Genomic DNA, 27,454 nt, shown 5'->3' on the forward strand with positions numbered 1-27,454 from the left:
CTACTAAAAGAAGTCTAGTCACTAAAAATTTTTAATTATTCTTATTATAGCATTATATCATTTTGAGCAAATCTTTCACAAAATGAAATGTTTCATTAGATTCAAAGAAATTCCTATAGTCAATAATATTTCAACTATCACTTTATTTGAACTATATTTTATTGAATATATTTTAAATGTCTTAAAATGTAACTACAAGAATGGATTATAGAAAAAAAAGTCTTTCTAAACCATCAATTTTGTAATGTTCTAATCCATAATGTTACAGCAAAATTATTTAAGTGCCTTTTGTTATATTTAGACTTTTTGAGGAAAGTCCCCCTTTGTTAAAACCTAGACAAGTAATTTAGGTACCAAATCCATATTTTCCCTGTAAAGTTTATTTCTTGTCTTATGGGGTAAATCTTCTGCTTAAGAGCCAACAGCATGGTAGAGGAGAAATATGTTTAAAAATGACTGGAATAGAGTGAGGGAGCCTCGGGTGTAAGTCAGGAGGTGGCCGTAGCCTGAGCTGAAATTAGAAAGAAGAAGAGAGAAGTGCAGAGAACCACCCCCCCAAGGGCAGCATATCCTGGCTCCTCCCTCTTCCTGCCTTCAGTCTCCCACCAGTGCCTCTCCTTGGCCAAGTGTCACAGAAGCCAGGAGTCAGGTGTGCTACAGGGAATGGTTCGCAGAAGTCGGCTCTCCGGGATGCAGAGCAGGAGAGAAGAGGGGAAGGGCACTGGAAATGTTCATATGATGGTTATATGATAGACTGGGGGGGGGGGGCGCTAAGAGGCAGCATTTTCTGATGGACTAAACTATTTACCAAAACACTTAATGAAATCTATTTCTTTATTTTATAGCAAGGCGGGTAAAATCTTGTCTTTCTCTGATAGCAGAACGATAGAGAATGTATGAGAGTTATTTTTAGCTGTCTGATTTTAGTGCATCATAAAAACACTTCAGTTGTGTTTGAATGCACTTGACTGCAGTGGTTTTCACATGAACTACTCACCTAATGAATCAACGGAGTCCAGACAGTCTTACTGAAAATACCTCTAGCACTTACAGATTTAGAATTCAATTCTGCTTTGTAAGAAGCTTCAAAATTAATTTTCTGAGTATAACAATTATTTTCTCAACCTATAGAACACTTTCTGTAGAAGATATAAAAGGTTTATAAGATTTAATAGTCAACAGTAATTTCCTTTGTGGAAGAGTTATAATTATCTAAAACATGTAATATATCTATTCAGTGTTAATATATATATATTTCTCTTACTGACATTAAGGTTAAGATGTACTCCCAAATTAGTTCCTGACAGGTACTTTCTCTTTTGTACAAAGTCCAGTCTTAAATAGTAACAGACATGCAATGCCTAAAAATTGGGATTTTTAAATTGTTTTTGGAATAAAACAATAAAAAAATTGTGGGGTTTTCTTTGCTTGTTTTTATTCCCAATCTTGCTCTGCATTTAGGGCACAGAACAATTAGTTTTAGGTGTCATTTTTGAGAAAGCAAGAAAATATTGCTCATGAAGTCCATCAGCTTTGCTTCTTGACATGAATCCCAGGCTTGCATTAAACATATCTGGGAGCTCACGTTTCCATGTAAAACATGAATTTTTGTGTTGCAGACGTCTGGAACAGAACTCAATCAAAGTCATCCCTCCTGGAGCCTTCTCACCGTATAAAAAGCTTAGAAGAATGTGAGTGGATAATATTCTGGCATATACTTAATTTTTACCATTTTACAGGACATGACTACACAAAGACAGCCATTTAAGTATGACTATTTAGGCATTTGACAGCTTACATATGAAGTGATGTGACTCTGATTGCTAGTTCTATAATATTGTAATGTTAATAGCTAAACTATGTAAAAATTTTAAGTTCTCTATAGTTTGTCATAGGGATTCCCAATAGTGTGAATGTATGTGGTGTAATATAGCGTACAGTCAAATCTTAGGTGTTCTGTTTTTCAAAAATAAGACATGGCATCTTTTATAATAATTCAAGAAAAAAGTCAATCACTGATTAAAAGGGTGATTTTTTTTTCTTTTAGGTTAGGATGCTTCAGCTGTTTTTATGTTATAAATTTTACGTATGCATTGATAGGTGCAAGATGGATATGTCGAGGCAGTGATAGCTCTCTCTGGCAGTAAATCTCACGGGCTCTCTATTCAGGTTAAGCTAACCCTATTTCTGATCTTAGCGACCTGAGCAATAACCAGATCTCGGAACTGGCCTCCGATGCCTTCCAGGGACTGCGCTCTCTGAATTCACTGTAAGTACTGTCCACGGCGCTGGGGCAAAGCGCCGTACACAGGTCACCATGGCTCTGTTTTCTCATTTGGATTAAAAAAATAATAATCCTTCCAAGTTTTTGTATTATGAGTGATTAGTAGCATAATCATTAATGATCATTAATACATTCCATTGCTTTCATTGAAGAATGCTACCTGTCAATCAAATCAGTTCATTTTAGGGGTATCTATTTTAGGACTTGATAATTTTGCTGTTTAGAGAACAAGAGGAAGAGCTTCGTGTTTTTTGTTTGTTTGTTTTTTTTCAATCGGGGAAAGTGTTTCTTCTGGCCAGTGCTGCATTTATAATCTTTGGGCCAATAGGCGTGATCTCCGGACCAGTTCTGGTTTCCTTTAGAAGGATGCTGGGTGACGTCTAGCAGAGAACAGGGAAAGAGGACGAGCGAGAGGCCCCCTGACTCCCTATTTTATCACCTTAACACGACCCTGAAAGACCCTTTACTAACACTACAAAGATAAGAAAGTTTTACAGCTTTTTAATGTCTAAGGGACTCTCAGGGAGATAGCTGTGTAAATAAGTGGCCCTAAAATAAATGGGTAAAGCCTGTTGTTCCTTTAAACTTGTAAGACTTTTCAGAGGTCCATCAAGTAAAGTGACCTTTATGTCAAAATTTAACTTGAAAGTTGGAAACTGGAGACTGGCATGTGCTTCTAAGGAGCTGGATGCTTAGAGAAGGGTTCTTGTTGATGTAAGTGGCTGCAGAGCTCTTAGGAATTTCAGAAGTCAGTAGGAGCCAGTGAGTATTCCGGGATACACATGTGCAAGACCCAGATAAACACCTGGGGTTTCTATCACAGTTTTCACTCATTTGTACCAAGGGGAGAGCAAGATAGATGTGCCCATCTGGCACATGAAGTGTTCAGGTTGCTATAATGGTCTGCTCAGGAAACCACAGTTTTCTTTGAAGAAAGAAAATAACAAACTCACTTTAGCAGTATCTGCCTAGGTCCATTGTTGGTTTTTTATTTTTATTTATTTATTTATTTATTTTTTACTACAGAGAGTCCAAGGCTAGGGAACAATTATTGGCAGAAAATGTAAAATGTAGTCATTTATTGCACACAGGGTGGGCTGTTGGATTCTAAAATAACAAAGTTTAATGTAAAATTCAGTTAAATCTCCCAAATTGTCCAGAAAGAACCAGGTATACCATTCTGGACAATAATGCTATCTATCCAAAGTAAATATAGACACCCTCCCAAGCCAATGTAAAAGAACAGATCAGAAGTTAAGTCAGTATACATGGTTCTTCAAGTGTCTGTGCCTCAAAGATAATCATTAAATGTCAAAAGAGAAGAGTAAGAATTGTCCTACTAACTTCCCTGTGCTTCCAGCTGTCCTGACTCTGAAGTCAGGACAAGATTAATTCCCCGGGGCTTTGTTACAGCACAGAGGAAAGAATTCAGGAGATAATGGATATAGCCTTGAAAAGTTCTTCCGATACTTACTTAATCAATTTGGATGTTTGTGGATTTTTTTTGTGTGTGTGGATTTTTGACTCCAGAGAACTTTTATGCCCCAAATCTTCAACATACAGTTTTCTTCTTTTCCCATTTTTTATGAGCCCCTTGCAAACCACTGAAGTTCGCTTATTCTACCTACCTCTCTTCACTAACTAGCTCCCCAGTTCCGCGGAGGTCTGCAGGGGAAGGTGGTTTCAGTGTGATTATGATCGCTGTATTTACACTTCCTGCCATCTTTTCTTAGACCCTGTTCTCTCTCCTGCTCAGTCAGTACCTTGCATTTTACCATCCTGGTGTTCAATGCAAACGAAAAGGGAGCCACCTCTGCTTTCTCTTGACTATACTTTCTCTTTACTATAAAGCCGTCCTTAGCACCTTGTTATGATAGCCATACTAGTAGCTTCCTATTTCACATATTATTCTCCTCAGTAGAGTTCTGGCTTCCAACAAGGCAGGAGAATTTGAAACCTGGCCACCAGTCGCTGTATCATAGTATCCTAGATAGCACCCTACTGTCCTAGGGGTTCAGAATTCCTAGCCATCCTTCCAGAGGCAGGTACAAAAGCAGCCTTAAGATTTTCCTGCTGTTCCAAAGGACTATTAAAAGTTATCCATCAGCATATTTTACACTGTATATAGAATGTTGAATATAAGACATAATAAGAAAACTATAAAGAAGCTACCCAATTTGTCATTTTTGCTATTTGGATGATATTATCTAAATTTCTCATGTATCATTCATATATATATGTATATATATGTATATATATATACACATACATACATATATATATATATATATGTATATTTATTTATTTATTTATTTGCATTTTTCTGAAGCTGGAAACGGTGAGGCAGTTAGACTCCCGCATGCGCCCGACCAGGATCCACCCGGCATGCCCACCAGGGGGTGATGCTCTGCCCCTCTGGGGCATCGCTCTGTTGCATCCAGAGCCATCCTAGTGCCTGAGGCAGAGGCCACAGAGCCATCCTCAGCGCCCGGGCCATCTTTGCTCCAATAGAGCCTTGGCTGCGGGAGAGGAAGAGAGAGACAGAGAGGAAGGAGAGGGGGAGGGGTGGGGAAGCAGATGGGCGCCTCTCCTGTGTGCCCTGGCTGGGAATCGAACCCAAGACTCCTGCACGCCAGGCCGAAGCTTTACCACTGAGCCACCCGGCCAGGGCTGTATTTATATATTTTTTCCCCTTAGAATTTATTTTCACTTTATAATTTCTTTTGAAGATTTGTTTTTCCTCTTATAAGTGTGGCAGAGATTCTCACTGGCCTCTCTGCACAGGATATTTTTATGTGATGACATGTTGTTCCCTCATTTTTCTAGATTTTGGCCCTGTTTTCTGACTGTTGTCCAACTTCTCATTCCTGGTCTTTAGGTTTTTGATATTTTAACTTCTTTTCTTTGCTATCATGTTGATCTTTTAAGAAAAATGTACCCAGCCCTAGTATTGCTATACATTTTTGTAGAAAAATCTCATCCCCCACCTTATTTAGTATTTTTTATTGTAATATTTTCATGATTTTTAGTCCATATAGCCAGTATCACCTACAAGGATGGGCTGCTCTCATCCTTGTGCGATCTTCCTTCTCTCCCATGTACCCAGATTGTCTCGTTTACAATAAACGTCTATTTTTTTTAACCTGATATTAAAGAAAACAATGATTTGTTGGAAAAATATAGTTTCATAATGCAAATATGACACACTTCCTTGCTAGTCCTCTTTTCCTGCTATTGGAACCTACCCTTTAAGCAAAAGTCTCAAATAAACAATTTACCAAATTATTGGCCCCCAAATTCTTATAATGAGTCTCCCACTATTTATATGCTTTATATAAATATTTCCATTTTAATTTTCAATAGGTTCAAAATATGACTCTTTTGGGATTCAAAATTGTTGTGGGGATTGCTCTTTGAAGCCTTAGTATATTTATCTTTGTCATATCAGTGCCTGGGACACGAGTAAGTACTAAACATTCACAAAATACTAGCTGGGTTCAGTGTAACTGGGCACCAAGCTTAGAACCTGGTCATGTTCTGGGCACACAGTATCTATTGCTGAATGAACTGATTGAATGGTATAGGATTGAATACCCTGAATTGAAGCCGTGATCTCCTCATTTGTGTTCCTAAAGCCTCCTCTTTTCTGACTCTTGACCATAACACCTGCTTATTCTTGCTTTACCCTGTCTTGGTTCCCTTATTTCCTTGACCCTGACCATACTGATTTCTCTTTTTTCTTCTTTGATTTTTAAAACTGTTTCCTTTGTAATTGCTTTATCATTTTTTTGAAATCTCTATTCTACAGAAATGATTTTTTTGTTGTACTCTGTACCTGTACCGCAGAAATCTATACAAATGAAAAGTCCCTTCCACAATAGCGCGCCCAGCTTTATATATTCCCTTAAGAATTCTCTTCCATTTTGTAATATACCCCACCTCTCACTGACGTCTTCAAAGGGAAGTTTTTCCCCCAGCCTTATTTCTTGCTCTCGTATTGTTGTTTTTCTCCTTTTCAAACAGAAATCGTGTGTTGCTGCCTGCCAAACATACAAACTATTAAGACACTCATTTCAACATTTTCTTCATGTATCATGACATCCATTTATTCGTTTTCCAAAATTTTTTTTCACATTTTTAGAAGTAATACATATTCATTATAGAGAATGTAAAATATAAGGAATATATATATATATATATATATATATATATATATGCAAATTCAGGTCAACTCTGAATGGCAGATCACTTGCTGTCCAAAGATTTTTCATTTCTTTCTGTGTCTGTTCATATATTTATTTCTAAACAAAATTAAATTATACTGTAATTTAATCCTTTATATTATGTTTTGAAAAGTTTTTATTAACTTTATTGGGGTGACCTTGGTAATAAAGTGATACAGCTTTGCTGTGTATAATTCTGTAGCACATCACCTGTGTACTGCACTGTGTATTTACCACCCAGAGTCACCATCTCTTTCCATCACCGGGTGTTTGATCCCCTTTACCTTTTACTACCTGCCCTCATCTCCCTCCCCTTTTATAACCACCATACTGCTGTCTTTGTCTATGAGATTTTATTTGTTTTTCTTGTTTATTTGTTGCTTTCAGTTTTATATTCTGCAAATGAGTGAAATCATGTGGTTCTTGAACATTTTTGTCTAACTTATTTCACTTAGCAAGATACTTTCAAGATCTATTCATGTTGTCAAAAAAACATTTCATCTTCTCGTTTGGTCAAGTAGTATGATTCCATTGTGTGTATGTACCACATCTTCTTTATCCAATCATCTATTGAAAGACACACCAGTGTTTCCATGTCTTGGCCGTCGTGACTAATGCTGTAGTGAACATAAGGGTACATATATCTTCTTTTCTTTTCTTTTTTTTGTGGCAGAGACAGAAAGAGTCAGAGAGAGGGACAGATAGGGAACAGACAGACAGGAAGGGAGAGAGATGAGAAACATCAATTCTTCATTGCAGTTCCTTAGTTGTCCATTGATTGATTTCTCATATGTGCCTTGACCGGGGGGCTACAGCAAACCTAGTGACCCCTTGCTCAAGCCAGCGACCTTGGGCTCAAGCTGGTGAGCCTTGCTCAAACCCCATGAGCCTGCGCTCAAGCTGGCGACCTCGGGGCCTTGAACCCGGATCCTCTTTATCCCAGTCTGATGCTCTATCCACTGCGCCACTGCCTGGTCAGGCAAGGGTACATATATCTTTACAAATAAATGTTTTCAAATTTTTCTAGTAGGTACCAAGAACAGGAATTTCTGGGTCAGATGGTGATTCTAGTCTTAATTTTTTGAGGAATTGCCATATTGTTTTTTACAGGGGCTGTACCAGTTAACGTTTTTACCAGCAGTGGATGAGGTTTCTATTTTCTTCACAAATTCTCCAAAATTTGTTACTACTTGTCTTGCTGATAATAGCCAATCTAACAAGTGTGAGGTGGAATCTCATTGTTGTTTTGATTTGCATTTACCTAATAGCTAATGAAGTTGAGCATCTTTTCATATCTCTGTTGGCCATTTGTATGTTTTCTTGAGAGAAGTGCTGCCCATCTCTTAATTGGATTGTTTGTTTTGTTATTATTGAGTTGTATGAGTTCTTTATATATTTTGGATTTTAACCCTTGATCAGAGGTGTTGTGCACAAATAGTTTTTTTCCATTCAGTGGTTGCCTTTTTGTTTTATTGACTTATATTTTCTTTTGCCATGCAGAAACTTTTTAGTTTGATATAGTTTCATTCATTTTTGCTTTTACTTCCCTTGCCTTTGAGATCAAATTCATAGTCTCTTTAAAATCGAGGTCCATAAGTTAAGTGCCTATGTTTTCACCTACATAATTGATTGTTTCAGATTACATATTTAGGTTCTTGATCCATTTTGAGTTAATTTTTGTATATAGTGACAAATAGCAGCCTAGTTTTATTCTTTTGCATGTGGCTTTCCAATTTTCCCAGCACCATTTATTGAAGAGACTTTCTTTTCTCCATCGTGTGTTTTTGGCTCCTTTGTTAAAAATTATTTACGCATATACATGTGGATTTATTTCTGGGCTCTCAATTCTGTCATTTGGTCGGCAGCAGATACACTGAGGGGATTAAGTCATGGCCATTGTACTTAGTGGCTGATCAGAATTGGGTACCATGAAGATGCATTTCTGTTTGTATTTCTTTTGGGGACCATAAAGTTTAAAAACTGTTCTGTATTAATGATCACTGTCTTTACAGATCTCACCTTTCCCACGCATACACATTATGTGGCTAAAACTATTGGATTCCTTTCACTATTTATCAGTCGGATAAGCCCAAAACTCATTCCTTCAATGAGCCAAGGGGTCCTACATTTAGTGTTCACTTTTGTTACATACAGTGTGCTCTCATTACATATGAACTGTGTGTGTGTGTCTGTATGTGTGTGTGTGTAAAAATGACAATTTAGCAGTGGACAGTTCTATGAAAGGGTAATAAAATTATGAACTGTGTTCATTTTGTTAATTTTTCCTTGCTTTTCTATGTTTTCCAAACTTTCTATAATAAGCATGCATCTGTGTGTAGACTACTTACTAACCTCTTATAACCCTGAATACATATTTGTTTGTATTAATTTGTTATGCTGGTTTGGTGTCTGACTTTTTTTAATGTTTTTTTTTTCCAGTGTGCTCTATGGAAATAAAATCACAGAACTCCCAAAAAGTTTATTTGAAGGATTATTTTCCTTACAGCTACTGTAAGTATTTGATTGACTTTGATCTGTTGAACCAAATATTATATTTCAGTCAGTGTACCATCTCATCATTTCATGGAAGCTTCAGAAAAACTTGACCCAAATGACATAGTTTAATGAAATGGAAAAGGTTAGCCTAGTGGAGCTCACATTGTTGATGGTTATTTATTTGAAGACACAGACTTTGAAATTGTCCCAACACCTTTCTCTCCACACTGTCATAAATGTATGCATCCTGTCTCCTCTGTCATTTAAAGCTTTTACAATCCCTGACCTTTGTGAAACTTCTTTGGTTTGATTTAAGAATAGTTAGACAGGAGAGAGACATGGTGATATGATTATTCACCTTTGTGCAAAGAATTGGCAAGAGTGACAGCGCTGGAATGACATCCCCCGACATGAAGATGGTGTGTAGGAGGCCGGAACGCAGCAGCAACACTCAAACTCCTCTTTGTAAAGGATTTATCAGTAAATCCCTGGATTATATCCTCAGAGACCACTCTGTTTAGACAATAGCTACTTCTCTTTTGCCTCTAAAGAACTATTTGCTATACATATATATAAGACTAAGACTTGACCCCTGGTGTTTTAATTAACACTTATATGAAAAGGAAATTTGGGGAAAAAATATGCTGATATTAAGATCTTTACTGTTGGATTATCCAACTCTGTTCAAATCACTGAACACATCAGGAGTTCCTCATTTTGGGCACATACGGGCCCCGTTGCTATGAATGAAAGATGAGTGTGATGGAATTACTTCTCTCACCGGTATATAGTAGGTCCACTTTAGAATTTTTAAATTTATGGTTCCACTTGTATATGGAAGCTACAGAACAATATAAATGACCAAACACGACCGAAATCGATTCGTAGACACAGAGAACAGACTGGTGGTTGCCAGGGGAGGCAGGGGGCATTCGGGGGCTGGGTGGAAAAGGTGAAGGGATTGAGAAGTTCAGATTGGTGGTTTCAGAGTAGCGACGGGGACATAAGTACAGCACAGGGAATACAGTCAGTAATGTTGTAAGGACCATGTGGAGCGCCAAGTGCATACTGGAAACATTGAGGCGATCACTTTATATAAAGTACGTGATTGTCTAACCCCTAGGCTGTGCACTGGAACCTAATACAAAATAATAGTGACTCTCAGGTGTAATTGAAAAATAACATTTTAAATAGAAAAATTATTAACATAAACAATGTTTAATTTAGAATGTCATTTTCTCTTTTGGGTATATGCATTTGTTGGCATTGGGGTTTATACCATTATGTGGTAAAAAAAAAAAAATCCTAGTTCTACAAACTTCCCAGATATAGTTATTTTTCCTTGCTTGATAAATGTATGTTCATAAGTATATCTGTTATACATGTTTGGCATTTTTCATCATTATCCAGATATTTTATATCACAGCCCAGTTTTTACATGCACACCCACACAAGTGAAGTAACTTGTTAACCAGACAACACTTACCCTTACCACACCCAGACAGTCCATTTTGCTCCATTCTCTCTCTCTGACAAACTAATGAGCCACAGCAAATACTAATCTTGGTTACCTAATGACTTCATTCAGGTTTCAAATTCTTGTTTCACCCTTGCCGTGCGGTTAGCCAGTACTGTTTCTGATCTTTGGTAGAATGAATCCATGCACATTCCCTCAGCCTCATGTTTTATCTCTACACTAAGGCCGATTGCTAAGCATGCCTGGCTTAAAGAGACAGGGTAGTCTCATTACAGCTTGCTGAAAACACGGTTTAGCCCCTGAGAGCTGCTGGATGTTGGGGAGAAGCAGGTATATGGAAGGAACTAAATAAATTAGGGTTTGGTACTTTTTCCCCCTGGTTTTTCAGCCACAGATATTTAAAGCAAGTACAAAATGCTCACAAAAGCGCCTTCCTCCATTGTCTCTCAGGTCCCTGACCTTTTTCTTGCCCTTAATGTCCTGTGCCGTAATTCCTTCCCTTAGGTAGCTAATGGGTTTAGGGAGTGAGGACAGTGGGACTTGCATTGTGGCCCGGAGTCAGGAGGAATGGCATTAATCAGTCCATACCTCAAACCAGGACTCTGAGCTTTTAAGAAATTATTATGTAGACCAGACTCCAGAGAAGGCCAAAATTTCAGCTCCTGAAGGGGAATTAAAAATAAAGAGCACATCAAAGAAAATATCCGTGAGGGAGTCATAGCTTTGCATGGAAACATCTACAAAAGTAAGCAATTAAAACAGAAATACCTTATATCTATCAGAGACTATTGTGGTGAAAAGGGCAAATATTTTCGGAGTGTTAGGTAATAAGACATACAAACCCAAACTACATAGCACGTACTTCCTTTTTTTTTCTTTTGAGCTACTGCTCATAAAAGTTTTAAGTATCAAAACACTGTTCTAATGACGACAGAGGAAAAGAAATATCAAAAAATATTTCCCGCCCTGGCCGGTTGGCTCAGCGGTGGAGCGTCGGCCTTGCGTGCGGGGGACCCGGGTTCGATTCCCGGCCAGGGCACATGGAAGAGGCGCCCGTTTGCTTCTCCACCCCCCCTTCCTCTCTGTCTCTCTCTTCCCCTCCCGCAGCCAAGGCTCCATTGGAGCGGGGATGGCCCGGGCGCTGGGGATGGCTCCTTGGCCTCTGCCCCAGGCGCTGGAGTGGCTCTGGTCGCAACAGAGCGACGCCCCAGAGGGGCAGAGCATCGCCCCCTGGTGGGCAGAGTGTCGCCCCCTGGTGGGCGTGCCGGGTGGATCCCGGTCGGGCGCATGCGGGAGTCTGTCTGACTGTCTCTCCCCGCTTCCAGCTTCAGAAAAATACAAAAAAAAATAAAATAAAATAAAAATATATATTTCCCCCGTTCACAGAAGACTAACCTGTATTTGGGTAAAGTAGGCCTCCGTGAACTAGGTGACTGGACGAAGTAGCATTGAATAACTTGCTTTGGAGCCTGGAGGAAGGATACTGTAGTCGGGCGGAAGTCCGGAGGAAGGATACCGTAGTCGGGCGGAAGCCCGGAGGAAGGATACCGTAGTCGGGCGGAAGCCCGGAGGAAGGATACCGTAGTCGGGCGGAAGTCCTGCTGGAGGAAACATGGCCTTTCTGTGAGACCGCAATAGGCCGGAAGTTTGCGGGCAGTAGACAGTAGGACACATATGCTCCCAAAGGGGAGTCCACAGGCATAAAGCTCAGACACAATCATGTACCACCTACACAAATGGCGTGTGCCGATGTGTGATCTCTACACTACAGTTCCACTAAATAGCCGTAGATGTAGAACATTGGTACACATACGAGAGAGAGAAAATGGAGTTTGTAGCATATTGTGTTCAACCAAGTTAAATTCTACAACCGTTTGACCAAACAGCTTGTTGAACGCCAACAAGATCAGCTGCCTGCGGGTCGACGCCTTCCAGGACCTGCACAACTTGAACCTCCTCTCCCTGTACGACAACAAGCTGCAGACCATCGCCAAGGGCACCTTCTCCCCGCTCCGGGCTATTCAGACCATGTATGTGTCTGCCATTTGGATCGCACTCGATGACAGGTGTTTTCACTCTGAATTTGAGAGTTGAGTTTCTGGCAAGTCGTGTATAAAAGCGTTGTGTGTGTGTGTGTTTCTGAAAGGCATCTGGCCCAGAACCCCTTCATTTGTGACTGCCATCTCAAGTGGCTGGCGGATTATCTCCATACCAACCCGATCGAGACCAGTGGCGCCCGCTGCACCAGTCCCCGGCGTCTGGCAAACAAAAGAATCGGACAGATCAAAAGCAAGAAGTTCCGTTGTTCAGGTAATTTCTCACCTCGTGGGACATTTCCCCGTTGTTACCAAAAAAACAGTGGTGACAGGACACCTAGAGACAGTTGGCCTGTGGCTAAATTACCAACAATGTAGAATCATATTTCTTTGTCTTCTAGGCATAAAGCAAAAAAATAAATAAAGAGAACTGTATACACAATTCATAAAGCCTTTCTATGTCTAACACCTTTTAATGCTATATGATACAGAAGAAATAGGCTCCTAGCCAAGAAAAAGAATAGATGAGTGGATACTTCATACTGTGTTCCCAGGGTTCGTACTGAACAGGGGCCTTATAGTTAACTCACAGTGCCTTTTAAGCCTGTTAAGTCTCATGTTTGTTGTATTATTCTCCACAGAGAAACTTAAGGTAATTAATCATGTTTGCATTGCTTCAGGAAATGAACTGAGACTTGGTTACATGATTTGCTCAGGCTCCAAGTAAGGGGCAACCTCGGGATCCCTTACTGAATACTGTGTTCTCCATTTGCTTTCTCTTATTTTGAATGGAACTGGGAGGATACATTCCCCCCCCCCAAAAAAAAAGGCCATGTTTTAAGACATTGGGAATTTACATTTATTTAAAGAAAGCTAATTATAGGTGCATTGCATTAATATTAAATAGAAAGCTTACTTTCCTGAAACTTACCGTTTGCTTTGGTCTAATCTTTTCTATTTTCTTACGATACAATGCCTTCTGTATGTTTTGAGTAGTATGCTGCCTAACTATCCCAGATGTATTTCATATTCGGCAGTTAATTGATACTTAAAAAGCTAATATCAAGACCACGCCGGTTATTGTCCATGGTTCTAGATGCGTTTAGTACTCACTGTGCATTATTATACTCTAGCCCCTGCTGAAAATATACATTTTCACTTAATTATCTGTAATAACGTGAGTCCATTCTTAATCTGATATAACTCATATCTCTGCTGGCTGACATTCAGGTGCATCTTCTATTTTTTTTTCTCTTTTTTTATTTAGCTAAAGAACAGTATTTCATTCCAGGTAGGTTTTGCTCGGTAGTAGGACTAACTGCAGACACCCTTTCCTTACCTTGTAAAATATAGCTTCTAAAACTCTGATATGCATGCTCTTGAGAATACAGCGGGTACTGTGTAGATAGAGTTACTTCTGCATAGATCACTTGTAGCTGTTCCCTGAACACCTGACTTTTGCATGCAGCTTCTGATGTTAAATATAAATACTATTTAACTCCCACCTTTCCCCCCCCTCTCACTTTGGCACATTATCTAAAAATTCTCATGGTAGTTAAAATATTTGAACCTATGGCTTCTACTTAAATAATTTTCTCTCCTTATGTGGTATATCTGATCTCTCTACCTGTTTTTAAAATGTAGCTGATTGAGCTGGTTTTAAAGACAGAGACCTTTCTGTTATCAAAGAGCTAGTTCTACATGGAATCTGCTACCGACACAGAGAACTGTGGTTTTCAATCGTGGGATTTACTTTTTTTTATAGTTTTTACACTAAAAATGTATCCCTGACTTTTTGCTTGACTTTGATTGCAGTTGCTTCACTTTTTATACAAAACAAAACAAGCAAGCAAACAACACTGCAACTTTGTGCTGATTTACGTGTAGCTGTACTGTCTCTGTGGGTTGACACCCTTGCACACCTGATGTCACAGTGTAACTCCACAAAAATGACACTGATCTTGTCCAGAAAGCATCACAAGTTCACGGGCACTACGTGCCTTAAATGATTTAGGCCAGTGCATGAAACATTCTTAGAAAAGTAATTGGAATGTTCTACCACTACAGTTTTAACACTATCAAGTTTGATGATTCTAGAACTAGCTCTTTGAAATATGTTTCTTTTCTTAATTTTTCCTTGCCTGCCAATTGTGTAAAATACCTCTCGACTTGTTTGTTTTAAATTATTGTATGAAAAATGTATGTTAAGTAGTAATTGATGGACCACATTTGCCATGTTCTGGGTATACTCTACACTGTAATGTATATTAGCCTCTGTAAATATAACGCATTCTGTAGTACTGGTGTGTACAATCACATCTATTTTTTAAAGAATTCTGGGTTTGGTCTCTATTTTTAAGGAAATAGGTGTTGCTTGCCATTACTGAGTTATAATTTAAATAATGTAATGCATAAAACAGATTTTTGTTATTTTTATTTTGAGCTTGAATGATCAATAATATTTTATATATTATTCTGGCTGCATAAGAAGGAACAGTTGAACAGAGGTTCTATGACTTTCACTATAAATCTTAAAATTCATTATTTTTACCCAATTATTAAGTAGAAAGTCATCGGATGGCTATTACCCAGAAAAGGTTATATTCTAAACACCAGAACACTATAGGATAAAAGATTAATATTAATTAAATCACCAAATTAGAGCAAATTATTCCATCTAATACATTTAAATAAACTTCATTATTTATTACATTAAATATATTATTTTAAATATTTATTTTATTACATTAGATATTGTAAATAAAATTCATTAATAATTTATAAGTTAATATTTTCAATTCTTCAAATAAAGAACAAAAGTCAGCTTGTGTTCATAAACTCTGATACATTTTTGTCCACTTATTGACAGCAGCCAAATTAGCTTCTGGAAAATACTTTTTATGTCAACTATCACAGCTTAATTGTCAATTTCTGAGGATTCAATTTACATTTATCAGGATAGTAATTATGGAAGTCATGACTCAGAAGAATTCTTTTGTCCGACTCTCCCTTTTTTCCAGATTTTAATTAAAATTTGAACCTATCAAAAGAGCCACCATAAAAGAAGAATCATTGTCATGTATTGAAGGTGGATTATTTTAAATGTAAACTATATAGTGTACCTGAAATTTAGACTTTGTTCCCAGTATTTCCTCATTTTAATTTTAACTTAAGTTTTAGCCAAAACACAACATTTTTTTTTTAAAATGTCATGGCATTAATTTCCAGATGTAATGAAACAATTATATTCACCTTTGCAAATTTTTTACTGAGTCCATTTTAACTGGATGGCATTAAATATAAATTGGAAAGGTCATTAAAAAGCATGTAAGCCACAACCTATGGATTAATCCCAACGTGCTAATGATAGTACTTGAAGATCTCCATGATTAGTTTTTCACTTCATTTTACACGTTTACTCGCCTACCACCATCCTGTCTGGCATTCTAGATGTTGCAGTGATAACTCACCAGAAAATCTATCTGGCAGAGAGTTCATCTTTTAAAGGAATTGACAAGGACTTAATTTGTGCTATACGTTTATGTATGCCATTGCTTTTCCTGTAAGACCACTACACTTCAAAAAATTATTATGGAAGTTTACAAAGCATGAAAATTCCTATTATACCATATCATTCCTCGATAATTGCCACAGTGAGGAAAGAAGAAAGAGACCTTAGTTTTGTAGACAGACTTCTTCATCATAACTGGGATGACTGTCTTTCTTTCCTTCTTGGTGATCTTTACTTTTGCAGGAGTTCAGCATTTTGGCTGTAAGTAAAAGCATCTGATCCAAACACAGTGTCCTCCCTTTTCAATCCTGGTGTACCTCCCTCCAGTCTCGGTCTTTTGTGCCTTTTTTCTAAGAAGAAACCGCAGATCTTTTGAGCTTCTCCATTGTCCATGTAGCTGACGCCCAACTTCTCCCCGATGCCCCTCCTGGAAGCTGTTGTTGCCATTCCGCAGTTGTGAGGAATGGGTGGACGCGCCTTTCCGTAGAACCCCTTGTTTGTGTTTCCAGGACATGGTCGGTAGTAATACTCTCACTACGGTCGTAAACGTTCTGCAGGAAGAATGCATGTCGTGTAAACAATACTCCGTTTCCGAAACGTCTGTAGCTTTTCTCCTGCTTCCCTTCATCTTTCCTTCTCCGTCTTACCCTTGGCCTAGTGGATGGTGTAGTGATTTTGTAGCGAGATTTTCTGTTGTGCTTGATCTAACCATGTGGTTGCCAGGTATGAGTAAAACATGGTTCCGTCAAGCACCATGGAACGTCACGCAGCTTTCTACAGCAGGACAAGCTGCTGAGGCTTAAATCAGGATTTGCTTGTCTCTCTTCATAAAATCAAAATGAAAAACAAACAAACAAAAAAAAGAGGGCTCTTTAGGCATTTCTGAAGATTATGTGAGAGGGAGAGAATAATAAAAGACCACAGAAAATTTAAAAACCTGAGTACATCTATTTGCCTTGAAAGCCCTAATTGAAAATGATATCTAGGGACACGTTGATGACTGGATACGTTTTAAATTCTTGACTCCGAGAAAAAAAAAAAATCACCTTTTTTAACAATGACTAGCCATTGTGTGATTAGCTGTCAAATAGGCTAGAAATGGCTCATACCTGGATCAGCAGAAAGTACAGCTGTGAAAAGCTCATCTCTCTTAATGTTTTCCTGTCCTGTGAATCTAGTTACTCTTCTTTTCCAGCAAATCCCAAACCCTCGTTGTAACCCTCTCCTGACATCCATTGACCAAAGTCCCCCCAGTTGTCTCCCTGCTGCATAATCTCCAGTTGTCTTCCTTTTTGCTCTTCCTGCAAAATGAACAATTACAACCTTTAGACTCAATATCTTCTTCTTTTTTTTTTTTTTTTTTTTTTTTCTTGGCTCGAATCCTCAATAGGCACAGAAGATTATCGATCAAAATTAAGCGGGGACTGCTTTGCAGATTTGGCTTGCCCCGAGAAGTGCCGCTGTGAGGGAACCACCGTAGACTGCTCCAATCAGAAGCTCGTCAAAGTCCCAGACCACATCCCTCAGTACACAGCCGAGCTGTAAGTTCCACCCCAGCCAAATCGGGTGGGGAGGGAGGGAGCAAATGCATCAGAGCACTGGGATTGTTGTATCGCCCTTTTAATCTTGATAATTACATTGGTCTTAATGAACACACGTTGGCATAACTCTTCTATGTGTAAGAATATTTAAGAGACGACCTTACTTCAGCTTTCTGGCCCAAGATGCAATTACAGCAGTTAACTTGCCTCTCAAAAATTCAGTTAGCACTTAGTAATACTATTCATCCTGTTATTTATTTCTTGAGCAATATTTATGCCCAAACCCATTTCTGAACATTTAATATATTTTAGCATATTTAGTCTTTTTTTTTTAAGATTTTGTTTATTGATTTTTTTAAAGATTTTATTTATTCATTTTAGAGAAGGGGGGAGAAAAAAAGAGAGAGAGAGAGAAGGGAGAGAGAAGGGGGGAGGAGCAGGAAGCATCAACTCCCATATGTGCCTTGACTGGGCAAGCCCAGGGTTTCAAACCAGCGACCTCAGCATTCCAGGTTGACACTTTATCCACTGCGCCACCACAGGTCAGGCATTTATTGATTTTTAAAGCAATGAGAGGAGAGAGAGAGAAATGGGTAGGGGGAGGAGCGGGAAGCATCAACTCACAGTAGTTGCTTCTCGTATGTGTCTTGACTAGGCAAGCCCAGGGTTTCGAACCAGCAACCTCAGCATTCCAGGTCAATGCTCTATCCACTGCACCACCACAGGTCAGGCTAACATATTTAGTTGTTACAGCAACCAAATACAGTACATAGTCTGAGAATCACCATTTTGAATCTCTGTTAATTATGAATTCAAAAAGAGAGTCTTTTTAAAATCTGCTCTACTACTTTACTGACTCGTGGCTGAAAAGACTCGGTGATTATCAAGTATCAAAACACGAAGAATGGCATAGCAGCAAAAGCTGAAGAAACAGAGTGTGATCAAATGTATATTTAAAATCCTAACAAAGGGCCTAGCACGTGCTAGTTGCTAAAATATGTTTGTTGGATCATTTATAGGTACTATGCCCATGCACAGATCGCTTTTACTGACTGTATTTATAAAAGTGAGACATTTAGCGTTCGTGTTCTAAAAATCCAAGGAAAACCTGCTGAAATCTCATCACTCTCTGAACATCTCAGCCATGTTTATGTAGAGCGCCAGCTGGTATTTGTCATTCTCCACTTTGTATATTTGGTTGTCTTTCTGTGCGTGTGTGATCCTTTTGTCTTCAGCTACATAGATTATAGTCCCTTATGACAGGAATCATGTTTTATGGTTTATCGCCCACTGTGCCTATACTCATGCTTGTTACTTAATGAATTTTAAGCAATTTGAATAATTAAAAATAATGTAACACTTTCAAAGAAATGACAGAAACTAACTAGCCTGTGATTATAAGTGATGTTTTTTTATTCCTGTTACTTCATAAAACTATTTCATAGCTCCAGGATTTCTAGAAATGCTTGGAGACCATGTGAATAAAGCGCTGAACTCTTTTTATAGTCAAGCAGGGAATTTGCTTACTTCCAGTAATACTACAAACAATAATTCAAATCATGGCTTCCAGCATGACAATATATAAGGAGGCTTACTTATCAGTCAAGAATTGTATTAGAAACTAGAATCTAATTCATTTTTCAGAAGAGGTTATGTATTGTATGTTTTAAGAACTTAAGAAATTTTCAGTCATATATTTAAAAATCAGCACTTGGAAGAAAATATTTGCAAACCATACATCTGACAATGGATTTATATCCAGAATGAATGAATAGTTCTTACAACTCAACAATAAAATAAAAAATAAAAATGTACATTGCCCAGTTAAAAAGTAGTCAAATCACTTGTATGGACATTTCTCCAAAGAAGATGTACAAATGGCTAATAAGCACATGAAAAAATTCTTGATGTCATTAGGCACTAGGAAAACATAAATCAAAACCACAATGATGTAACACTTCACAACCACCAGAATGGCCATTAAAAACAAAGAAACGAAAAGGATGATAGCAGGTGAAAGAAATTGGACCCCTCTTACATTGCTTCTGGGTCTATAAAATATCAATAATAGAGCCCCTTTGGAAAACGGTTGGCTCTTTCTCAAAGAGTTAAACATTAATTTGCTGTGTGACCCAGCAATTTCACATGTATGTAAATATCCAAAAGAATCAAAGACATATACCCATAGAAAAACTTGTACACTGACATTTGTAGAAGGGTTATTTATAATAATCAAGAAGTGGAAGCAACTCAAATCTTCATCAGCTGATAAATGGATAAGTACAAAGTGGTACATCCATACAGTGGAGCACTATTTGGCCATGAAAAGGAATGAAGTGCTAGTATATGATAAACTCGGTTGACCCTTACAAACACTATTTATAAAGTGAAAAAAAAAAAAACCCAGCCACGAAAGCCTCATTTTATATTATTCCATTAATACGACATATCTGGAATAGGAGAATCTATGGAGACAGAAGGTTAATGAGTGATATGCAAGAACTGAGCTAGTGGGTGGAACAAATTGAGAGTAACTGCTCACTCTCTTAGCGGGATTTCTTTTTTGGGTGATGCGTATATTCTGGAATTAGGTTGCACAAATTTGTGAATGTATATAACCACTACAAACCTTAAAAGAGTGAACTTTGTTGCATATAAATAGTATGTCAGTAAAACCATTAATTATGGAAAAAATTATGGAACAGGTAATTAAAGAAAAAGTGGTCTAAAATGCTCTCAGGGAAGGGTAATAGTGAGAAAAAAGTTTGTGATTACTAAATGAGAGCTTGTTTTGATTTTCAATGATTGGTTTTCTTTACTATGTGCTTCTTATATATTTTATTTTGATTATTAAAATTTGAGTGAAATGGGAAAGAAATAAGTACAATTGGCCCTCCATATTTTGGGGTTCACATCTGCAAATGTAAATAACTTTGAATTGAAAATATTTTTTAAAAATGTTATCTGCCTGACTAGGCGGTGGCGCAGTGGATGGAGCGTCGGACTGGGATGCAGAGGACTCAGGTTCAAAACCCTGAGGTCACCAGCTTGAGCGCAGACTCATCTGGTTTGAGCAAAGCTCACCGGCTTGGACCCAAGTTCGCTGGCTTGAGCATGGGGTCACTCACTCTGCTGTAGACCCCAGTCAAGGCACATATGAGAAAGCAATCAATGAACAACTAAGGTGTTGCAATGAAGAATTGATGCTTCTCATCTCTCTCCCTTCCCGTCTGTCTGTCCCTCTCTCTGTCTTTCTCTCTGTCACAAAAAAAAAAAAAAATGTTCCCTGATGTTGACGTATGCTATGTAGTTGAGTCTACAATGGTTGGCCTGTACTGAATGTGAAACATGTAGAGGCATACACCTATTTACGTAGCAGCATTTACATTGGATTACGTATTATATATAATCTAGAGATAATTTGAATTATACCAGAAGATACATGTAGGTTCTATGCAAATACTACCTTGTTTTACATGTGAGACATGAACCTTTGTGGGTTTTGGTGTCCTGAGAGGGTCCTAGAATCAATCCTCTGTGGATATTGAGGGGCAACTGTGCTTTCCTCAGATCTTCTGTGACGTGTGTCCTATATTTTGCTTTAGGATAATCATTGCATACTGTTAAAATTCTGTATGAGAAATAAAATGTAAACCCTTCCTGACTCTTGGTCACAACACTTGACTATTCCTTTCTCCCTAGGCGTCTTAATAATAATGAATTCACGGTGCTGGAAGCTACAGGCATCTTCAAGAAGCTTCCTCAGTTACGTAAAATGTAAGCTGTACATTAACCATCTTTGCAAATGTCTGTGTTTTCTGTTGCGTTTTTCCCACCCCTTTGCCGTTTTATATGGATTTCTTTGGAAATTGGAGAATATAAAAGATCCAGAGGAATTTCCACGCAGTGACTACCTGCGGCATGACGTTAGGGGCTCTCTGAGTAACTGCCTTCTTTCTCCGTATTCACGCGAAGCCAACCACCTTTCCGTTGCAGAACGCGGGTGTCTCCCTGTCACTCAGACAGCTGGTCTGCCGGGCGTCCTCAGCGGGAACATGGCACGCATGCACATTAAAGACCGGTTCAGTAATGTGTTGTAACTTCCTTGACTATTCCCCAGACCAAGCTGTTGTTTCTCTTTCGGCACATTCCATGTCAACTATTTGACTTTTTGCTTCATTAAACTTTCATTAGGAGATAGTCAAAATTAATGATTGCTAAACTAGGCTTGCTAGCTCATCTGTGTTGCTACATATCCACAACTCATATTTCAAAATAGTTTTGTAAGCTCAGCAGTTTCAGCAACATTCAGGACAGCACTCCACCCCCTGCGGAAGGGGCTGGGGGGACACGGGGAGGCCGAGAGTGTGTGGCCAGCAGAGCACCCTCCCCGTATTTAGAAGCATCAGGAGGGGAGCGTTCCTCCGTGATACCTGTGCTTTTATGTACGTAGCTGGTCTGCAGTCACAGAGGCGGAAGAGGCAGAGAGGACCGAAGTGATTTCTGTTCACCTGACGCCCATATTATATACTGCCTCCTGAAGAGTTTCTCCTTGCTTAACTGTCCTCCTTTTTCTCTGACACGAACTGCTCTTTCTTTTCAGCTATAAAATGCCTCTCAATTGAATGCTTATTTATTGAATGGCTATTATGGGCCATATTCTGAAACGAATCAAAGGATACATAAACACAATGCTTGTGCTATGGACATTCCTAGTCTTGGAAGGAGCAGTGCAAAAGAGAAAGAGGGAATGTATAGAAAGGACATTGCTTCTCTGGGATGTTCTTGCCCACTGGGCCAGTATTTCATGTATACACTAAATACATTGCAGTATTTCATGTCACACTAAATACTGACGGTTAGGTTGGTGGTTTTGACACGAGACGTTTCCCTGGGAACAAACTCATACTCGGATATGTTTCTGATGCTCTCTAAGCATGGACATTTAGTCAATTCTTCTTCTCTCTACCCAGTTGCCTTCTTATAGTCGTTAATTTATTCAACACTTTTAATCAGGGGCATCTCCTTGAAACTCCCTCATTAAGTTTTGTGGCAAACATAGGTTTATGCACTTTGATACCAGACCTCAAGAATTTTGTCCTGCTGGGGACCCATTCAGGTCGTGTTGACAGTGACCAGGCTGGTTTTTGTCACTGCAAATGTTACCTCTTAGTATTGTTACCACTTTGGCTTGATGTCGCTTCAGAGCCCTGGGAGTGCTGGGCAGAGAAGATGTCTAAGACGGTGGGAGACTGTTCAATAGAAGAGAATCATCAAACATGTCTTAGTGCCCTCGTTGTTTGAGAGCAATTGTTTAAGGTAAAATCTGTGTTTCAACTATTTTTATTTAGAAACTTTAGCAACAATAAGATCACAGACATCGAAGAGGGAGCTTTCGAAGGAGCGTCTGGGGTAAATGAAATACTCCTCACGAGTAATCGTTTGGAAAATGTGCAGCATAAGATGTTCAAGGGATTGGAAAGTCTCAAAACGTTGTAAGTCCTCTTGTTTATATTGTGATTATTCTTCTACAGGAATGTGCTTTCTGGGCCATTGTAATCCTGGAGGGGGGAGGGGAAGGGAATGGAGAGTCTGTTCTCCCTCAGTCCCCCAGCTAGCCAGCTCTTTCTCTGCAATACACACACACACACACACACACACACACACACACACACACGATTGTGGATGCAGATAGTCTCTTACTCTGGGACCCCTGACGTTAGCATGTTACCTGCAAAAGAGCAAATGGGTCTCCTGGCTGCAATTCCACAACAGAAAAGACCATCTTTGCTCCATTCCGTGTACAGACTGGCCCCTCTGATCAGACTCAGAATGATCATTTTTTTCTCCTTTTCCACAAACACGTCCATCTAATACTCTGCCTTGGGCCAAGGTCACTAGCTTCAGAGTCTGCTCTCAACCCGATGGCATCATAGCAGCTCACCTGGAGAACACCTTTATCTGCCCCTGCAGGGTCTCAGTGCAGCAGAGACTGATGATGTGGGAGCTTCTACTGCCAGGTTCAAAGCAGACATGCTAGGAGTTATGTCTTCTTACTGGCTCATAGGTTGTAAGGTGGGGGAGAAGAAATTCTGAATGTTTCCAAAAGGTTGTTGGCCAAGGAGGAGGGGATTGGATTGACTAGTAAGGACAACACTCTGAGTTGGAATTTTCTACCGAGCACATATGTCATTTGTATTATCTCTAGAGCAGGGGTCCCCAAACTATAGCCCGTGGGCCGCATGCAGCCCCCTGAGGCTATTTATCCAGCCCCTGCCACACTTTCAGAAGGGGCACCTCTTTCATTGGTGGTCAGTGAGAGGAGCACATTGACCATCCCATTAGCCAAAAGCAGGGCCCATAGTTCCCATTGAAATACTGGTCAGTTTGTTGATTTAAATTTACTTGTTCTTTATTTTAAATATTGTATTTGTTCCCATTTTGTTTATTTACTTTAAAATAAGATATGTGCAGTGTGCATAGGGATTTGTTCACAGGTGTGTTGTTTTTTTTTTATAGTCCGGCCCTCCAACGATCTGAGGGACAGTGAACTGCCCCCTATGTAAAAAGTTTGGGGACCCCTGCTCTAGAGTATGTAATCATGTTTGACAAAAGCAGTGACCTAAAAATTGGAAGAGACACCAACCAAACTCTGAAGCCTTCAGAAGACAGGAAGGAAACTGTCACCAGGCAACAGCCCTTGGCAAATGCAGTGGAGAAGGCCCCAGCTCCCCTGGGTCCCTCTGGGCCACAGCCAGGGGACAGGACGGAGAGCCCAGGGTCCCAGGCCTGCTCTGTGTCAGGTGTAAAGGGGGAGAACACGCCTCCAGCCGGTGGGACGTGTTACAAACATTCCAAATTTAAATCCTGCTGCAAAACCTCTGCACGGGGAAGGAGCCGTGTGTTCCTTGAGAAACCTAGCCATCCAGAAGGACCCATGTCCCCTGCTGACCCCCCTCAGGGGTAGCTGGGAGCCCCATCCAAATGTTGTGCAAGTATTCCTTCAGCTTGTTAGGGAGGAGACCGGGAGGAGTGTGGAAGGAAGACAGAGAGGTTATCCCGGAGGTGGCTGTGTCTACTCCCGCCCCCAGGCCCAACCCCAGGCTGTCGCAGGTAACTCAGCAGAACACAGACCCTACAGCAAGCAGAGTCCTTCCTTCTGAGATGGGAGCGGAGGGACTGCTAGTTACTGGAACCGGCTCCTTAAAGGGGCAGTCGAAGGGGCAGGGAGTGGGGATCCTGCCCTGCGCTGCCATCATGAGGAGCCACGGACTGGGCGATCGAAACAGCGGCAATCGGCTTCCCACAGTTCTGGAGGCCGGAAGTCCAAGGACACGGTGCTGAGAGGATTGGCCTCTGGGGCCCTTTCCTTGGCTTTCAGATTGCTACCTTTTCACTGTGCTTTGACTGACCTTTCCTCTGTATGTGGAGAGAGAGAGAGAGAGAGCGCTGGTGTCCCTTCCTCTTATTAGAAGGGCACCAGTCCTGTCAGATTAGAGCCCCGCCTGTAAGACCTCACTTAACCTTAGTTACCACCCTAAAACTCCTCTTCCCAAGACTGTCACATCCGGTGTTGGGGCTTCAACCTAGGAATTTTAGAGGGACACAGTTCAGTTCATAACACCGCTTCAAAGAGTTTATCAATTATTTCTTCTGACAAGTTCCATTCACAGGTCTCTCTCTGTGACGGGTTCTCTAAATGCATCTTTCACCATTGTTATATTTCTGGCAATGTTTTCATGCCTCTTAATTTTCGACACCTGAGACAGACACCCAACAGGCCCTCTACTTAATTCGTCTGGATCCCAACAAGTATAATGGAGCATTTAGAGCCAAGCTCGGGGCAAAGTCCCAAAGTAGGTTTATCTGGGCTATATATTCCTCTAAGTGGTAACTTTCAGCTTGGGGTTATAAAAACTTTGACAAGACCACCCCTCTTGCCCCTAAATTTCTTAATCCTTGGGGCTTATAAACCTTATAGCAGTACCTGTACATATTTTTTCCATCTTTTCCAAGTGAGAGGAGGGGAGCTAGAGAGACAGATTCCTGCATGTGCCCTAACCAGGATCCACCCAGCAACCCCCTCTGGGGCCGATGTTCTGCCAATCTCAGGCCATACCTGCAACTGAGCTATTTTAGTGCCTGAGGCAGAGTTTCCATGGAGCCACCCTCAGTGCCCCGGGGCAGATGTGCTCAAACCAATTGAGCCACCGCTGTGGGAGGAGGAGAGAGAGGGGAGGGGGAGATGAGGGAGGGGAGGGGTAGAGGAGCAGATGGTCACTTCTCCTGTGTGCCCTGATCGGGAATCAAACCCAGAACAATCACGCACCCAGCCAATGCTCTACCAGTGAGCCAACCGGCTGTGGCCTACCTGTACATATTTCAGTGAGTCTTTGAAGGCCCTGATTGCAGGTGAAATGTGGTACCTCTGTGTGCTCATGGATTTTTGCAGTGTCAAAATTTTCTTCATCTTCTCCCAGGAGGTCCATGACTCCAACAAGATCAAGACAAGCACTCTTGATTATTTATGGCAAAAGGAAGTGCTGATACAAATACTTTTCTCTTGTGCATTCGTCCCTAACATAAAACGTCATAATAAGGAGGGGATGGCACCGTCCTTTCTTCTTATCTGTGACTTGGCAGGATGCAGAAATTGATATTTCTCCTTTGATCATAAGACAGGCTAGAATGTTAAAGGAACCCTTTGTCGTTCATTTGTCTTGCTTCTCTTTTTCACAGCCTGCAGCCCTCAAATATGGTAGTCAATTCATGGCTAGCAAAATTAAGGAAAAGAAGCTAATCTTTTAGCAATCCCGAATAAGACGTACGGCAACTGTTTATTTTGCCATGGGATTTTTAGAAACCTTTTGATGTTTTTCTAAGTCCCACAAATAAACAGTTTAGACAAGGATCGAGAACTAGACCAAAACTTTAACAGCGATGACAAAGTGACCACAGTGTTAATTCCGTTAATGACAATGACTAAATAAAATATTGGTCAGAATTTTTTAAAAAGAAGCCCTCATTTCAACTCCACTGCAGACTCCTGAGATCTTTAACTCTTGCTTCTTCTTTAAGTTGTGAAACAATTTTAATGAGTTAAATAATCCATGCAAGCTCTGGGTTGCTCAGTCAAGTCCGACTCCCCCAGCGGGTGGTGACATTGGCTCGGCCGTGTAAATCGCTGAGATGCCCTTAGTTCTTCATCTGCTGTCCTTATTGATTCTTTTCTGCCTTCCTTTCTGTTCAGCCTTAAATGTAATACTGCAGTGAATGCACAAATCACAGGGCTTCAAGGACTTAGAGAGAGCTGCAGGTGAATTAGGACATTATGTAATCGTGCAAGCAAAATGATAACATCAAAGGGAAGCATTCTACCTTCAACTGAATGGGGTTGGAAATCCATGCCTAGGCTCACCTTGCTTTTTGTAACTGAGTGTAGTAATCACTGACAGCCCTAAATATTTTATTTTTACCCAAGATTCTCCTGTACAGAGAGCCACGGTGATGATTCCCTCATGAGTAGAGGACATTCAGAAAACAGGACTGAATGCTACAGATTTGCAGAGAAGGGGCTATGTCGGTCCTCAGATAGGCAGAATTGATTGCCTGATGCTTTCTCTCCATAACAGTGTTCTCTTTCTTCCCCTCAGGATGTTGAGAAGTAATCGCATAAGCTGCGTAGGGAATGACAGCTTCGTAGGACTCAGTTCTGTGCGCTTGCTCTCTTTATATGATAATCAAATCACTACAGTCGCACCAGGGGCCTTTGACACCCTTCATTCCTTATCTACTCTGTGAGTATGAAAAGTAGTCTATATTTGTGTATTCCGTGAGCCACTGCATTTTATTACATTTGTTACTTTCATTGAGAGCACTTAATAGA

At 39.9% G+C, this 27,454-nt stretch overlaps 1 protein-coding gene and 1 non-coding gene across 6 annotated transcripts in view; both read left to right on the top strand.

Annotated features, from left to right (window-relative positions):
• SLIT2 (slit guidance ligand 2) overlaps window positions 1–27,454 on the top strand; it is a 349,041-nt gene that overhangs the window by 246,432 nt on the left and 75,155 nt on the right. For 3 of the 5 annotated variants that reach the window (XM_066384206.1, XM_066384204.1, XM_066384208.1), the window contains 10 exons: window positions 1,620–1,691; window positions 2,198–2,269; window positions 8,947–9,018; window positions 12,367–12,510; window positions 12,627–12,790; window positions 13,784–13,807; window positions 17,418–17,568; window positions 21,271–21,345; window positions 22,920–23,063; window positions 27,222–27,365. In XM_066384206.1, the coding sequence (XP_066240303.1) occupies window positions 1,620–1,691; window positions 2,198–2,269; window positions 8,947–9,018; window positions 12,367–12,510; window positions 12,627–12,790; window positions 13,784–13,807; window positions 17,418–17,568; window positions 21,271–21,345; window positions 22,920–23,063; window positions 27,222–27,365 (1,062 nt within the window). The remainder of the gene's footprint in view (window positions 1–1,619; window positions 1,692–2,197; window positions 2,270–8,946; window positions 9,019–12,366; window positions 12,511–12,626; window positions 12,791–13,783; window positions 13,808–17,417; window positions 17,569–21,270; window positions 21,346–22,919; window positions 23,064–27,221; window positions 27,366–27,454) is intronic. The other 2 variants (XM_066384207.1, XM_066384205.1) reach the window with 1 other exon arrangement.
• Window positions 11,444–11,519, top strand: TRNAA-UGC (transfer RNA alanine (anticodon UGC)). The gene has a single exon. It is a non-coding gene; the product is annotated as a tRNA-Ala (tRNA).

Source organism: Saccopteryx leptura, chromosome 5, assembly GCF_036850995.1.
Source record: "Saccopteryx leptura isolate mSacLep1 chromosome 5, mSacLep1_pri_phased_curated, whole genome shotgun sequence".
In the NCBI taxonomy this organism is placed as follows: domain Eukaryota; kingdom Metazoa; phylum Chordata; class Mammalia; order Chiroptera; family Emballonuridae; genus Saccopteryx; species Saccopteryx leptura.